General features: G+C 42.9%; 1 protein-coding gene across 40 annotated transcripts in view; it reads left to right on the top strand.

Moving 5' to 3' along the window:
- RIMS1 (regulating synaptic membrane exocytosis 1) overlaps window positions 1-3,162 on the top strand; it is a 333,844-nt gene extending 330,682 nt beyond the window's left edge. For all 40 annotated transcript variants that reach the window (XM_035322661.1, XM_035322703.1, XM_035322666.1 and 37 more), the window contains one exon: window positions 210-3,162. In XM_035322661.1, the coding sequence (XP_035178552.1) occupies window positions 210-428 (219 nt within the window). In that variant the 3' untranslated portion in view covers window positions 429-3,162. The remainder of the gene's footprint in view (window positions 1-209) is intronic.
- The last annotated feature ends 14,343 nt before the right edge of the window (window positions 3,163-17,505 follow it).

Here is a 17,505-nt window from a genome sequence, read left to right as displayed (position 1 = left end):
GTGGTTTCAGACCTGTGAAATGTCTGGCTGTATTAAACATTTCTCTTTTGTTGACTCTCGCTCCTCTCCTGCCATTACGTTTTCCCGCAAGAGGGAGAAATCATTCATCCTTAAGAATAACATTTTCCTTACAATACGCATCGTGAAATATAGCAGGAGTAATCGTGGGTTTTAGGACAAGGCTGAACCTGTATTTTATGTTCTTTCAGGTAATAGTTTGGGGAGACTATGGCCGAATGGATCACAAATGCTTCATGGGAGTTGCCCAGATCCTTCTGGAGGAACTGGATCTGTCCAGCGTGGTAATAGGCTGGTATAAATTATTTCCACCTTCATCACTAGTGGATCCAACCTTGACTCCCCTGACACGCAGGGCTTCCCAGTCATCTCTGGAAAGTTCAACTGGGCCTCCCTGCATTAGGTCATAGTAGCAGGTGCTGTCTAATAAAAACATCACCCAGGATAACGATTGGAACCAGATACTCACACGATCAAAAAACGTTGTTGGAGAGAGACAATCACTTCTGTTTTTGCTTGTAGTAGTTATCCAAAAATATGTCTGAGTTGTTTGTCGAGAGACAGCTTACATTGACAGAACAAAAATATATCACGTATGGCCAACCTATTAGCAACTATCACTGATGCTTATAATGATCCAAAACCAAACAAAGAGAAAGAGGGACCTTTAGATTCAAATTAAGTCAAATATGAGCCAAACTGGAAGCTCTCACTCTGTTAACAGTGTTGTATTTCTTCACATTTTGACAGAGCCCTCAAGCAGTGTTAACTTCCTGGTGTTTCAGCAGTTTTTCTGTACTTGTTACTTCCATTAGTTTTTTTGCCATGTGATTCTGCTAGTTTTGTAGAAGTCCTCACAACGCTAACAGAGACCCTTCCTTTCTTTTTCTAAACCAAACAAAACAAACCAAAAGGGCTGAAGCATATCTCTGTAAGCATCGTTAAAGTGTTCAAAAGCCACAGTTACAATTCCAGCAAGTTCAAATCGTTTCTCGGTTCTGGTGCTTCAAAGTCTCTCATGTGGGAACCCAGAACAAATGACCGATCGAGGTTATATTCTTAAAAATAACTAATCATCACAGTGCCACTTTTTCTTTGTAAAATAAAAGCAGATATGTTTGCATTATATATAATAACTTTTATGTTTATGATGTTTTGCATGGAAGAATTTTGAAGAATTCTGCAACTAATGCTGGGGACTGGTATAAAGCAGCTTTAGTCTTAATTTTTGACATTGAATATGTTACTAGTAATGCAGTTTTCCTCCTAGAAATGGAGAGGAAATATTTACGTTTCTGTGTATAAATGTATATTTGACTTCCCAAAATGTTGACCAGGAATGGATTGAGCATATGACACTTTCAGCTGTACCCAGGCTTCTCTGATGTGTGTCGCTTCAGACGCACTTGTCTGCCCTGGATAGAGCATGGTATGAGTTGTTCAGTGTTTCACTGGAAATTCCAGTTGAAACATTCTGCACTTACTAATGTTTTTATCAAATTTTAGTTTACATTTCTTTGAGATTGATGCAAGCACAAAGCTTGATTTTTTAACGCAAGATATCTTACTTTTTGGAGAAAAAAAAAAAAAAGTCAAAATTCAATTTGCTTTTTATTCATTTGAGTTCTTCTTGGCCTTGAAATCCCTTGTGATATTCTGTAAATGTGCTAAAAACTGCAGATTCTGCAGGTGCATTGATATGTTTCCCCTCCTTTTACAGGCCATTGAATTTTGTGATCACACAAATAGAGCAGCATGACTTGGAACTGTTCAAAGCTGCATGCACGTTTTGTAAAAAGAGATGAAAAAGGTTATTTAATAATGTATGTTAGTTCCACATAGGCCAGCTTGTATGTTGCATGTACTTGTACAGTTTGCTCGTAATTACTATACTGAAGTAACCAAGAAATCTAAGCCATCCATTTTTCTTATAGACATTTTGCAGGTTTTAGCCAGGCTAGGTCTGTGAGTCTGGTGCTAAATGTCTATAGATGGACTTTATTTTTTACCCTATGGAAAACGTGATGTAGTACGGACCAAATTCCTTCTAATAAATATTTTGGTGTAGATTCCTACTGTGGGGCTGTAACACATGTAGAAACTGTGTACACACTAGGTTTTAATTCATAGACATACTGCCTGCACCAAGTGAACTATTTATTATTACTCAACACGTCGGAATTACTCTGCCCATCTTTCCGTAGGGCGCAGATTGATTACTGCTCGACCTGCTGAGCAGGAAGAACTCAAGTATTGGTGCACTACTACTAGATCCTGTTCTGTCTTAGTGGCCAAAAAACAACTAGTTATAATTCGATAGTATCTTTCTATTTTGACCACTTGTCTTAACACTCCCCTGTGCTTTTAAATGAACTTCCAACTCATGTTATGTAAACATGTTTAATAAAATTTCCTTTTCATGTCCAGTGTAGTAGTTGTGCTCTCTGTATGTTCTGAGGTCCATCTGTGATTCTGCTCGCTGCAGGACTGTGTGAAATGTGTTAAGGAACAGTAAAATGATAAGTGATTTCTATGGTTCTTTTGATCGATGTAACAGTGTATGTTGAAATCTGGGGCCAGAAACTGAGGTCTGGTGAAAGTCGTGTTTGGTTGGCTGCCTTTTCACCGTGGAAGGAGCCAAATTGTGCTCTCATTCATTGAAGCAGGTAAATTGAAGTCAGTTAGCCAAATTACAATCTGGTGAAATCCAGTCAGCTTACTTGTGTTGAATGATGCCGTGTCTGCTTGCACTAGGTCAGTGGGGCAGTACGTGTCAGAGCCAGACACCAGCTCTGTATTTGGAATGTGACTAGCCTTTAAGATGTTTGAACAACTTCTGAACTTTTGCACTCTTTAAACCCAGAAAAATGCCATTGTACAGTAATGCCACGATGGATCCCGCTGTATAGACATTTACCTGAGAGCAGAATTTGGCACTACATTTTATTAGAGAATCAAAGATTATGTATGTTGTTTGATTTTAGTTTTCCATGTCCCACAGATACCTGATCACAACTGAAAAATAACATAAAGACAATATTGCCTCACTTTGAACACTTTTGTTTATTACTTTATTTAACTGAATACATGGTTAAGCTACTGAAAAAAAAAAAAAAAAAGGATAATTAAACATGGTAAATCTCTGAACAAAAGGCATGTTATATCTCTGCTTCTGTGTGGTGGGAGTGATCTGTTTAAATATACAATTTGTCATACTATTGCAAAACCCCTTAGTTTCATAAATCTCATAGCTTTGTGTGCGATACTAGGATACGTTTCCCATTATGATCCTCAGTAATAAATAAAGTTTAGCATTTCCAATCCCCCCTAGAGCACAGAAAATGTAACAGCAAAAGAACACATTTAACAACTTCATTTCTGGTTCTGGGTGAACAGGAGTCATGTATGGACAAAGTTTAAGACAGAAGCAGTAGACTGCACTAGGACAGATAAGGTATGTGATAGTCTCCCTTTCCAGGGACTGCTGCCTTTTAGATACTCATTGCTGATTGCTGTGCTACAAAGATGGGTCAGCTTTTAGTTCCCTCCTGATTTTCCCTTGAGAATGCAGTACTGCACAACAGGTAATGTGCAGGAGAAGAGCAAAGATACTAAACTTAAAATCCCTGACATATAACCAGAAAGTTAGTTTCCCTGTGGTGAACAGATGTTCTAAATTTTATATCGAAATGCAAATGTAGTGTCCCTCTTTCTGGTAGGAAAAAAAGCTTTTGACCTTGACCATTGTGTTAGAGAGCCATCAGAACTTCTCTGAGTTGATAGGACAACCCAGAGCTTCTTGATCTCCTTCCTTCATAATTCCCAGAGAAATGACACATGCACTTCCATTTCCTATTTTCACTAACAAATGACACTCCTGAAAGTTGAGTTCAGCCCAGGTAGAGAGTTGGGGTTGTTCAGCCTGGAGAAGAGAAGGCTCCAGGCAGACCTTATAGTGGCCTTCCAGTACCTAAAGCGGGCCTACAGAAAAACTGGGGAGGGACTCTTTGTCAGGGAGTACAGTGAAAAGACAAAGGATTCTAAACTAAAGGAGGATAGATTTAGATTAGATATAAGGAAGAAACTCTTCACTCAGAGAGCTGTGAGGCCCTGGCACAGGTTGCCCAAAGAAGCTGTGGATGCCCCATCCCTGGAGGTGTTCAAGGCCAGGCTGGATGGGGCTTTGAGCAACCTGGTCTGGTGGGAGGTGTCCCTGCCCATGGCAGGGTGTTGGAACTGGGTGGTCTTTAAGGTCCCTTCCAACTCAAACCATTCTGTGGTTCTATGATTCTCAGATGAAGAAAAGTTCAGAGTGGACCTTCAGTGACCGTTCTGTGCCATCCAGGATTCTACTGATAGACACTAACTTGTCCTTTATGAAGTCAGCGGCTCTACCTGTGGTTGTTTTCTGCTCCCATGTAGTCACTACTCTACTGTCGACAGTCCACATAACTCTAGCAAAAAAAGCTGTGGGCTTCATACTTTTCTTTTGCCATAAGTGAAGAAATTCATGCCTAACAGCAAAGCTGTTCTTTCTTTAAAGCCCCACATGCTCATTCCATGTTAACCACAATGTAATTCTTCAAACATGGAAGAAAATAATTTGAAATAAAGTAGATCATTGTTAAAGTATGTGGTTTCTCAATTCAGGCAATGAGTATTATGGCCATCCTGAGTGATTAAGAACACCACCAAAGTCTATCAAGAATAAAAAGATTCTTGATTAATACTCCACTCCCAGCCTTGCCACTTCTCTCCAGGAAGAAAATAAAAATGCCCAGCTTTTAGAATCATTGAATAGTTTGTGTCAGAAGCAACCTTTAAAGATCATCTAGTCCACCCCCCTGCTATAAGCAGGGAGGTATTCCACTAGATCAGGTTGCTCGGGTCATGTATGTATTTTCTCATAGGTTGTATGTATGACCATGTATGTTGGGAGTTGTTAAATACCAGGGTTATAAAAGATGTGTGTGGCTGCATGTCATATAGATCTAATCTTCATCCAGGTTTTATGATTCAGATTTGTCCTTCCTGAGGTGCCAGAGATAAGAAGGGAAGCTGCCCTCTCTCCTTTGAGAGTACAGCTGCTGACAATGATTCAGCCGCTGAATACACAACCTGGTGTCTATGAAATGATCATTTGTCAGGTTCTTCTTAGTAGCTGGGATGATTTGAAGCCCTAGTGGCACATCAGGACATAAAGAATTGGTAATTCTGCCTTGGTGGGTCAAAACATCTAATGCTGAACACTAGCGGTACCTGAGGGAAAGGGTAAAATCTTGACAGAGTCAGTAGACTACAGTGTATTGAAACAGCAATTCAGGTAAGGTGAATTTTACACATCTGTGTTTATGTCTCATCTAGTACAAGAAAGGCATCCTTGAGAGCTGAGTTTTTTAGAGGTTTCAGTGGCTGTCTGCTAGAAGGGCTTCGCAGAATCCCATGGGTGGCCTCTGAAAAAAATACCTTCAAAAAGAAGTTATGAGCAGCAGTTGATTACTATAATGTTCCTCAGACAATTCAGAATTATTTTTTCTGATTGCCTTTAACATGTTTTACATTTTCAGAGTGCTTCTAAAATGCAGTTAGAAATTAGTTAGCTGTAGTGTTGGCCTATTTGGTAAAACACTGGGTACACAATGAAAAGCTGTATGATATTACCTTCTGCATGGATTTTCACTATGTCTGCAACAATTCATTTAGGTGAAGATTTAGAGTCTTTTTCACATTCCCTTCTCATTTTTCAGTGGAATGTAGGTTTCTGTGTGACTTTGAGAACTTAGGTACCTGCAATTTGAATTAATGATGAATAAACTGGGGATAGGTGCAGCTCCATTTTTCAGAGATACCACAAATATGTAAAGAGCAGATAATAAATGCAGAAAAACAAAGCAGTTGTGAAGTGCTCAGACACTGAAGTGACATAACTATCCAATTTTTTTGTCCTTTTTTTCACTGGCAAGTCTCAGGAAGTAATATCTTCCATATTGAACCGTCTCACGACATTGTAGCTACAGCCAAATAACAATTCCTGAGCCACACACCTAAGCAGGACACTGCTGTCCTCTTTAGTTTATACAATCCTCTATTCAACAAATCTATCATACAGACAATGTCTATTGTCCCAGTTTTATCCTGTCAAAGCAGTTCCACCAGCACTATCACCTCTTCATTTTCAGTAGCTCCACTTTGTCTTCAGTTGCTGTTGTCTGGTCTCCCTTCCCTAGGCTGTTTGGTGACAGGAGGTCTCCACAGAATCATGCTGCTCATGTATATGCTACAGCACTAATAATAGAAAATGGAAAAATCCCATTTAGAACAAGTTACATAGTCATAAAACGGTCAGTAAGACAGTCCTCAGTGCTTTAAAGAAATCTTGTAACACAATTTACCCCCCCAAATTAAAATTTGCAAGCCCAGCAAATATAGTATAACAAAGCTTCAATTAAATGTTACAAAGTGTTCTTAAAAGATTCCCAGAGAAAGCAGCGCAAGAGCTTGGAGAGCATAGTGAGGGAGAAGCGAAGGAAAGAAATGATGTTTCTGTTCACTTGGGGGACAGAAGAGAGAAATAGTAATAATATTAATAATAATAATAATTAAAGGCATAGATATTTAGCTCCTCATGTATTTTTGACAGAGAGCTCTGAAAAGAAGTATACTGGCTGTGGGAATTTTGGCCAGCCCCTGAAGGTCTCACAGATGGCAGTGAATTTCTTCCTGAAGTTCATTGCATCAGTAGTTCATTACATCAGTATTGGTAACAGTCTAGTGGCAGCCAGTGTCTTTTCAAAAGGATAAGAGGGTGCACTGTTTTCCTCTCTGATGCGTAACTCTCTAGAAGTTAACCAGCAGAGGAAAATGAAGTTGATGGCACAAATAATCTTTGATTTGCTATATACCCAGTCTCTAATGGCACATAATAGCTGTAATTGCTGGGAATAGGAGTATCACCGGCCTTCTCTCAGGCAGTTTAAGAATGGCTTGTTGACTTTTTTGCTTCTTTTTACCTAGTGTGAAAAAGGCCGTAAGGTTTGAGAGCTGTGGCACACTACATGCTCTCCTACAAAAGGTAAGAAACGCTGGTTCCCTCCTCTCTCCCTTTCCCAGGCTCCTACAAACAGTAAAAGGAAGTTTTGTGCAGTTTGGTGCCTGCTGTCAGCACTTGGTTGTTCTTCTCTGGCGCTTGGTGGAATTGACCAGAATTCCTAAACCGTTAATGTTGAAAACAAAAACCAAAACAGTTCAGGCCTTTTACATTCATTGTGTGCATGAAAAGAGAGAGGGAAGAAGCCTTTCAGAGAGGGAAGTGCTTTCTTTTGTTATTTTGAAACAAAATTAAATACAGCCCCACCAGAAGTCACTGCTGTGCTGTTTGTATAATCCTTCAGCTTTCCTATACATGCAGGCTTCTTCGCTAGATTTCTGTTGTGCCATTCAAATATTCCATAAAACAAATCCCAAAATGTAAACGAGGAGAAAGAGATATGTTTCCATGGCAGTGAGCGACTCCTCAGGGCTTAACCTTCCTCTCTTTTTGTTCCTGAGGCTGGTATCTCCCTGCAGCACTACTCTTAGCCTTGTTCTCCCATCCCTTATTTGCCTGATACCAGCTCAGAACTGTATCTGCTGCCTCCAGGGAATACCTGTTGGATTTGATAACATTTATGTTTCTTCAGTGAGGAAGAGTGAACGGAACGAAGCAGAGGGATGTCTTTGAATACCTCACCTCTCTGAGGCTGCTCTCCAGTTTGCACACATCTGTTTTAAGACCACTTTCCCCCCTCACACCTTCACTCCTCCTACCCTTATACACTCTTAGCTCACGTACACCCCGTGTTTTTCACAAACTTGGGTTTTGACTCCTGTACTGCAAAACGTGATTTTTGTCACCAATTTCCATGAGACCAAACTCAAAGTGCTTTTGTGACAAAAGGTGACTGACACACACAGCACAGCATCTTTCACTGAAAATAAACCCCAAACAAAGCCAGGAACTCTAGCTGTATAAAGCCAAAAGCCTTATTTTTTTTTTTTTTTCCCTCTGAGGAGGCAGCGATGCATGTAGCCACAGCTGGGGTGACAGTCTGTGTTGGCACATCCAGTTGAAGCAACGCATCCGTGACAAGAGGATCTTGTCTGACCCTTACGTAAGCCTCATTTATTTTATTTTATTTTATTTATTTTATTTTATTTTATTTTATTTTATTTTATTTTATTTTATTTTATTTTATTTTATTTTATTTTATTTTATTTTATTTTATTTTATTATTATTTTAGTGTATATACCCTAACCAAGGAGACCAAAAGCTGGTGTTTTCTGGACAGCCACCTGCTTGGATGAGCGCGGCTCTGAGCTGTGTGACTGTTCAGAGGGGCACCACGTTGCCTCCTGGTGGGACTGGGACCATGCCTGGCCTACCATGCCCACCACAATACCAATTTGTGGGGCCACCTCCGAGTGTGGTGGGAGTCCTGGCCTGTGCCACGCGAATCACCTCACAGTGAGATGGAGACCCCGCCGCTGTGTGCGGCCGCCACTTAGCGAATTCTTTTACATCACATTATTTATTTCAACAAACACACGCAGAGACTTTTATTTATGAAGAACAGCCCCGCTGCTTCGAGGCCATTTGCAAACGAGGGGCAAAAATCTGTCGAACGCGTTTTTCGCCTCGCCTCATGGAGGGAGGCCGCTGGGGGGTGCCGCGGCGCCGCGGCCCGCCGCCTGCTCGCCTTGCCGCCCGCCGCTGCCCCGCGCCGCCGGCGGAGGGCGCCTCCGCCCCGCGGGCCAGCCGTGGAGGAGAGGCCGCCAGGCCGGCCGCGACCCGGGGTTAAGATCTCAGGGAGCTCTAGGGCTGCCGGGACCGAGCTTTGCGCCTTTTCTGGCTAGCCAAGTTGCCCGTGGGCCCCTGGGCTGGCCCCCTGGGGCCACCGGCAGCCCTCAGTGGCACGCAGTGCCCATGTTGGGGCCTGGTGCGCTGCATCGTAGGGATCACAAAGATCCCTGCCTTAGTGTGGAAAAACATGCTTCTGTTGTATTAGGCACTTCTGTATGGAGAAATAATAGTAATAACAATGTGGTGCTTTTTCCAAGCGGTGAATGTATAGCTGCAGCTGTCCTGAAACTGTGATTACTGGCGGTGCTTGTCTGCTGGTCTCACATTATAGCTCTCAAAGCAGTCGGAAAGTTTTGAACGGGAATTTGTAATGCATAAAAAGAAATCGTGTTTATATTTAGCTGTCTTCCCTGATTCAGTGCTGATTACAAACTCACTTAAATCAGTATAGTTCCACTAAATAATGTGGAAAAAAAAAAAAAAAAAGTCCCTATTCTGGCATTATTTGCAGTAGCTGGTCTAACAGATTCATGTCAGGCTAGTGTGTGGTTAAACTACAAGTCTCATTTTGTTTTCTGAGAACTGCTTTTATTATTAGACTGTTCTGTACCTTTACTGCACTTTTGTTACTTTCTTATTAAGCCGAAAGTCAGATACATCCGGAGAATTTCTTGCAACCAGTGAAGACTTGTGCTGGAGGATTATTAAACTTCATTGATAACCTGGTTAAGGAGGGAAAAGAAGGTATTGCTGCTGAGAGCCCAATGGTTTGATAACTGAGATATGGCTCATCCAGCTGCTCTTTGACAAGGGCATAGGAATGACCTGAAAGGAAAGGTCTGGGTCAGTCAGGGAACAAGAAAGGAGGCTGGCTCAGGGGGAGCAAGGTCAAGTTTGGTGCCTAAACCATAAAATAAAAACTCAACTTCATGAACCAACTGAAGCAGGGAACTGCAGAGGACTGTTTTTTTTCTTGGCCTCTTTTAACTACTGTGGTATTTAAATGACAAATGAGTGGATTAAAGACTTCATACCTTCAGCTCTCCCCTACATCCTTGAACTGGAGTTTGCTGGGACTTGGTTCCTGGCTGACCTGGCATAGAGAACCTCATGGCCCAGGCCCTGATTGTCAGACACCATGTACATGCAAAGGCCGAGCCATGAGACTGGTGCTAGAGCTTCCCTGACTAAATTATAGGAGCTAAAAACACATGGCCATGGTTTAGGACTGTAACCCAGATGTTAACAATCTAAAAGGGAAGTCTAACCAGAAGAATGAAGGTCACTTTGGTATAGCTCCAAGCTTCATGTACAGCACTAAAGCTTTAACAACATGCTTAGTTGACCCCTGCTAGTGATGGCTGCACTTCAGAAAGGCGGATCTGCTAGACAACAAGGAGGGAAGTGCTCACTTGACATAGCATAAATTGCATTAAAATCTGCAACTGTAAAAACTGCTCTTGATTTATCTAGCATGTCAGGGCAGCTGCACTCTGTGGCAGCTAGGTAGCAGCACAAAACTTCATAAATTTAACCCTGCTAATCAGCTTCTTGAAGCTCCTGTCACCTGTGCAAGTCATCCCTCAAACAGTCAACAGCCACCAGAAGGTGTCCCTGGCATGTTTTCCTAAACTCATGGAGAAGACGCTGTTCCAGGAGACATGACTAGTGTATCCTTATGTCCTGGCAATGCATGGTTACCAGAAAAGCTTCTTGAGATTAACTGGTGGTTGGCATAGCTTACAGCAGGCTTTAACCTGCTATAACATGCTCTGAAGTGAGGACAGCTGCAGGCAACACTTACTTCTTTTGAACTATACTCCAGTCCGATGTGCACATGCTGCCCTTCAGCAAACCATCACAATGGCAGGCAGAGAAGGGAGGGCCTTGCCTGCAAGCTAGAGCCTCCAGTTGTGAAGCCCTCTCACTTCCTCGTGAGCAGGGCTGGCGAAGGCCTGCTGCGCTGGCTTCATGTGGGTATGCGAACAAGATTCGGCAGGATGTTCGGAGAAGTTGACACCAGACCAAGCCCTTCAGATGTGCATTCCTGAACCCACTCCTCCCCTTTAGGGCATTTTATACCAGCCACTCCCAGGTTTCCCCTCTCCTTAATTACCTTTTTGCAGGGATCAGCTCTGCTTGTATGTATATATGCTAATGCTAGGAAAGGTTGTCAATGTAGTTTTGCAGCCCAGTCTCTTCCAACATGATCCTAGCCTCAGGCTGTGGCTTTTTTTCCAGTGCCTAAATGCACCACATGTGGCTATTAGGTGAGGGCAAGAATTCGGGTTTTTCTTGCACACAAAACAAGGAAATGCATTCTGCCTCTTCACAGCTGCCACAACCACAACTGAGCTTCTGAACTGGCTGCATTTGCTGGCCTACAGGAAGGCAACAAGAGAAAACTCAGGAGTTCCCATTCCCTCATTACAACTCCTCCACCAGAGACCTCTAAATACCATTCCCACAGTGGGGACAACACAGAGGATCCTGCAGCTACATGAACAACACTGGAGATGGGGACTATCACTGTCCTGCACCAATGGTCCCAAATCATTGGCCAACTAATGAAAGAGGAAAGGGGGAGTAATGAATGGATGGTAATACAAAGCAGTCTGAGGAAAATCCTCCTCAGGAATCCTCTAACAGATTGGAGATAATGGTCCTCACCCTGCAGCCCTTTAAGGCCCCACTGGAGGTTTGCTATGGGGAAAGAGGCTGGGAGAGCAAAGATTCTTAGCATGCGTCAGAGTTAGCTGTCCATGTGACAGGTGTTACTGAGAGCCTATAAAGATGTTTGGGTTCTGCAAAGATAACATAAAGTGGTCTAATTCTTGAGAAATGTTTTAAGACCTGAGATTGTTCGTGTCTGCTTTTTTTTTTTTTTCCCTGGTATCTTTGCATGTTTCAGAAGGATTGAAAAGAGGTGGAAATGCTAACGGGTGTTTTGGCTCATTCTACCATGTAGAGCTTCTCTGTGCCAAAGTGCTAGTTACCTAGGAAACTGCTGTAGAATTGAATTTGGATAGATGTGTTGTCAACTGCATATGAGTAGAGTGGCTTTTCAAGAGGTGGGAAAGAGTGTAAAATGCATTGAAAATCTGAATGTCTGTAACATGATTTCTGAGTAAGATGGTGGCTGTATGTTTTTGACTGGCATTTTGTAGGCACCCTGACAGCTGCACAAAAGAGATTGCAGATGGAGTGCCTGACCATGCCTCAGTACCTGAACTTAAATGCCCTTGTGTTTGTAAGCTGGGTAAGCATTTGTCTAAATGTCAGGCTCAGAGTGTTTGTAAAGAACGGTGCAAATGGTTGCCATTAAGCATTTTGCCTATTTTATTAAAACAGTTACGACAATCCAAGGAAATTAAAGCCTTTCTGGAGATTTGAACTGCGGCACTGTGCGGCCATTTGAAAAAAAAAAAAAAAAAAAAAAAAAAAAGAGACTGGTGGAACATGTTGTTTAATGATTGAGATACGTATCTAAGGGCTTATGCAATGAGGAAAAATGTGATTGCAGAGCTTTTCCTGGAAATCACCAATAATGGGCCATTTTTAATACAGCAGCAAAAATGTGAGAAAACAAATACTTCAGCCTGACATCTGTGAGTTCTGCCACAGTGGTCAAATCTGCAAGTGGCTGCTCATCCCGAGGACAAAAATGAAAAAAAAAAGGGCAAAAATGAGCAAGGCAGTGGGGTTTACTTGGTTAGAATAGATCTCCCAGAAGTCCTCCTATTTTTTTCCCCCCAAATACACATGCAGGAATAGCATTTGGGCTTGTACTGAACACTGATTTCCTTGTATTTCTCCTCCAAAATGCACCTCAGATGCAAACTCTTAGTAGTTTATTCATGTTATGACAGGTGTCATCGGTTGGCACAGCTGTGTCATCAGTTGGCACAGCTACGTGTAATATTCAAAGTTCTTTCCCCTCCACCCCAGCAGGTGAGCAAGTTTCCAGCATTGAAAAGGTAGGTCATGCTGCTCATTTTGGGTTAGGCAAGTGCACCAGGTGAGAAGAAGGCTGAGGTAAGACAATGCCCTTACTCCTCTGGTGAAGGCTGTGAGGCAGAACCTGCTTCCAGATCCACATTTGCAGCAGCTGCATTCTGCTCCATGCTGGTGTCATCACTAGAGCACACTGATCCCCTGCATTTCTCTCTACAGGTGCTGCTCTCCTCCCAGGGGTCTAAAATAAACGCCAAAGGCATCAGTCCTAACCGCTGCTCTAACCTCAGGGTTGTGCAGCCTTCCTGTGGAGAGAAAACATCTGTGTTGCTCTTTCTGCTGAGTGCTGCTGAGCCTCTGCCTGCAAGGCAGGATTGGTCCCTTAAGGCTATGGGTCAGGTGAAGGCCCTGTGAGCCAGCTGATCAGGTCATGTCAGGCTGGCATACACACATGACTAAAACAAACCACCCTTGAACGCACCGCGATTCAGCCCCTGCCTGCTTAGCTGCCAGGAGGGCCAGGCTACATGGTCCAAACCACTGCTGCTGCTGCACCGGAGCAGAGTCAAAAAGAAGCTGTGGTATCTTGGATCTCTTATCCATTGTTGATAAGAATACAGACACCCAAGATCACTATTCCCTCAACAATGTCTTTAACAACATTTACACTGGAGATCAGCCAGAACCTATAAAACTGCAGGCTGCTGGACCTGGAGGTAGCTGCACTGTAATCCACCGCATCCAAGCTTTGTCTCTGGCCTCTGTCTTTGGAATGGAGCTGATCTCACGTCCAGACTAGGACACCCTTCCTCCCTGCTTGAGCCAGTGCACACAAATGCATACGTGCACACAAACCTAAGCAAGCTCCTCTGTTCCAAGCCCATCTGTAACCTGTATAATGAATAATGTATAATGAATTTGTGGTCTACATGTTTATTAAGTGACTCAGTATTTCCAGTGGAGATTTTGTGCTCATGTTTTACTCACATCGCAAAACCCACTCACTCTTTTATTATCCCTAGCAGCAGTAGGCGATAATAAATTATACAACTGCAGATGACGGTAACTATATCAACAAACAAATTGTATCGGTTTTCAGTGTGAGTTTAAAGCTCCGTTTACTGGTTGTACAAACTCCGAAGAAGGAATTTGGGAGCGCTGCTGCTGTTATTAAACGTTCTTGCAGGGCTGTAATCCAAGCCTTCCTCAACGCGTCTCTAAAGGAGATTTTGCCTACTGTGTACCACTGCTTTTACATATGGGAGAGGAATTTGCATACGTAAGAGAAGGGGAAGAAATGTAACTTACGCAATAGTGACAGCTCCCATTTGCTGCTGCGTGAAAGTGCTGAAAGATAAAATGAGCCTGGGTCGTGGTATTCAAATCTAATCCCTCTCAACTGCAAGTTCAGAGGCACATTCATACCCCCTGTAAAACAAAGGCCTGCAATGAAATGTCAATCAGCAGCACGGTTATAGCCAGTGTATCAAAAAGAGCTTTTACACTCTCCAAATTATTCTGAATCCCATTGTAAACTTAGTACATTGCTCAATTAATGATTTGTGGGACTGAGGAAGGATGTGAGCATAGGCAGGAGCAGCCATTTTGAGACAACCAATACAGGCATGGTGGGGATCGACTTTTGGGGAAGCGGGTGTCACACTGTTTGTAAAGTGAGGACATTCTTTCCGAGAGGAGTAGAGTTGGTGTTTACATAGAAAATCATTTCAGGGGAGAGCATACAATAGAGGTACACATCAGTGACAAGCCAGAACACTTAGATACATGTGAGTGTGTTTCACCTACCGCACCACATGCAGTGTTCTTGCTTTAAAGGAAAACTTTCCATTGCAGGCTGCTTATGCTCTGTGGCTATGTGCACAAATGGGCCTGGAGCTGGGTCACAGATCCTTGCCATGTAGGTGCTGGATGAGACATACAGGTTGGGGAATAGATATAAGTGAAGCTTGCAGACCTTGGGGGCTGTCTGATGCTCAGGTTTTCCTCTGAACTTCCCCACATAGCGATCCTCGTCCCTGTGGGTCTGGAATCGGCTGGAGCGATGAAGGGCTGGCTAGGCCGCAGCATGACTAAACCTCTCAGACCTCACTGGGCTCAATAAATAATACTTTGAACTGAGCTGCTGATCACTGTCCTGACATGCCAGCTGGGCTCTGCGTTGTCCTTAAATATGGTTCGGGCTGTCATGAGCCTTTTCTTTCTGCTCCTTTTGTGGTTATTCCCAGGGGCTGCGGAGGAGCCCTCTGCCAGTGGAGCCGGGGAGGCCTCAGCCCAGGCTCCCAGGAAACTCTTGGCAAAGTCCCTCAGAGAGATTGAACTCAGCCCCCTTCTAATTGCTGTGGGGACCTGGCAGCAGAACTGCATATTTCAATTAGGGTTGGTTGTTAAAGGTGTTCTTGGAGCTCAGCACCGTTAACTTTGACACTGAGAGCTTAAGGCCAGGCCTTCGAGCATTTCCTTTTGCAGCCTCACCAATCTTTGCATGAATATGTAAGACCAATTACAGACATAAGTCAGTTCTTGTTACTCGGATGTCTCTTATCCACAGCCTGTACATTCCTCAATGTCTTTTCAAAACAGCAACCAGGCGCTATAAAGCCAGCAGTCAGTTAGGACATATGGGTTGTTCCTGTTGGACTTTTAAAGGATTTGACTATGTTATACACATTGCCAATTAAACTGCAAAGTTAAAATGAAGAAAAAGTCATGTAATGTCATTAACTTAACTTCAGACTGCAAGAACCTGTCCTCCAAATAAAGACAGTATGCCTGGAAATCTAAGTGCATTCAAAATGGCTTCAGTTTTAGCATATGTCAAATGATTGTCCATTTTTAAATTTAAATAGTTAATTATTTACTCAAACAGGCTGCAGCGTTCTCTTTATTTTGTTGTCATCCAAGTATCAGTCTTCCCTTCTAAAGGGTGCAGAGCTAGGCTTTACTTGAGTGAAGCAAGTCACTTTATTTTGATGAAGATTTTGCTTCTTTGGCATTCCTATCATCTTTTTTCCTTCTCATGGACCACTTGTTGTCTTTCAAACACCTCTATGCCCTCCAAAGTACAAGATTTAAATTGTGAACTTAAAGCAACTCGATAGTCATAGAGATAATTAAAATGTTTAATTGGATTCTCTCACCAGAACAAGGTGCCCAAGGCCACTGCAGTGGACCTCTCACCAGACCACACAGGGCCTTCCCAGCTGTTACCATGCTGGCAGTGGGAGCACTGGTTCCCCCAGCCAGCCCTCCTGCCTCCTTGAGCTCTCTGCGCTCCCCGACTTGCTAATGGCTTCCAGCTGAAGAGCAGAGCTCACGTTACCACCGTTCTCCATCTCCAGTAAGAACAGCCTTTCAGAGGAGATTGCTTAGTGCTTAAAGTAAATTATTTTGTCTTGTGCGTGGATATCTATAGCCAGGCCTGGACTACTATTATGGGTTTTGTTCCTTACATCCGATTCCCTTATGCAGAGAAACTCCAGAAGTTAACATTTGAGTAAATTACACTCCAGTGTATGAATAAACATAAGGATGATCAATAGAAAGAACGTAATGTGTTTGCCTTAATTTCATAGCAACATCTCTACTAGGAACATAATATGCCAACAAGTTGAACTGTTGCAATTACAGAGGTAAATTTAAATAAGGTATTTTATGGCCACCCCTGGGTTTTCAGTCATATCCTGCCTTCTCTTTATATGTCTTTTACATTGGATCCTCTTTTATGACAGAGTCTTGTTTTCTGTATAGCTTCTGCAGGGCTTCTAGAATCAAGAGAAGTGCTTGGAGACGTGGAAAGTTACTCTTCCTTATTACAATAATGCTATGTAAATGTATTCTACATCCTCAGCCTCTCCTGTAAATAGAGCTGTGCACGTTACTTTTATATTCCAGGGCTGCTGTTATTAAAACATCTCACACATACACATTAATTTGTACAGCAATGGCCTTGCTCACCTGCTTTAGGGTGGAAAAAGAACAGGCTCATGTTAAGTATGTGAGAGTCCAGGGGAAGACCAAAACCCCACATCAGCTGGACAAAGTGAGAAGCCCTCTTTGGGAGTATGCCTTTACTAAATAGGAATAAACATATATCTTCTTAATGTAGGTTCACTAACCTGATTTCAAAGAGCTGTGAACAGTGGGTTGTTTTGTTTTTACTTAGGTCAGCAGCTCAAGTTCAATCCTTGTAGTGAACCTGATACTTTAACCTGGAGCATAATGGGTTCTGAAGGAAAAAAAACAGATTCTGCCTCCCTGCGTATATTGGTGATGGGTGCATTGGTCAGCCCAAAGCCATGCGAGGCTGCCCTATGGTCCCTGTGATGTCTTGACAGCAACCTGCAGGGTGCTGCTGGCTTAGGCAAAGTGAAGAATTATGAGTCTTTTTTGGCTTGCTACGCTGCTATGCACTGGGAGCAGAGGCCAAGCACCCCCTTGGCTGGGCAGCAGGCTGAGGACTGATCCCAGCAGCAGCAGTCCGACCTTGAAACACACTTGCACCAGCCAGCTGCAGCAGCATAGAGATTTGGCTTATCAGCCCCTGCACCAGACTGGGCTGCTATGGGTTGCCAAGCTTGGGCAAGGGTGTTTAACCACTGTACAGCCTCTCCATGGTGGCACTGTTCAGAAATACTCAGTGTCACTATTCCCAGAGGAGTGGTAAAATTCCCGT

The sequence above is a fragment of the Oxyura jamaicensis genome, chromosome 3 (genome assembly GCF_011077185.1).
Source record: "Oxyura jamaicensis isolate SHBP4307 breed ruddy duck chromosome 3, BPBGC_Ojam_1.0, whole genome shotgun sequence".
Taxonomy (NCBI): domain Eukaryota; kingdom Metazoa; phylum Chordata; class Aves; order Anseriformes; family Anatidae; genus Oxyura; species Oxyura jamaicensis.
Note: the sequence above shows the minus strand (reverse complement) of the source record. Positions and strands in the feature narration are given on the sequence as shown.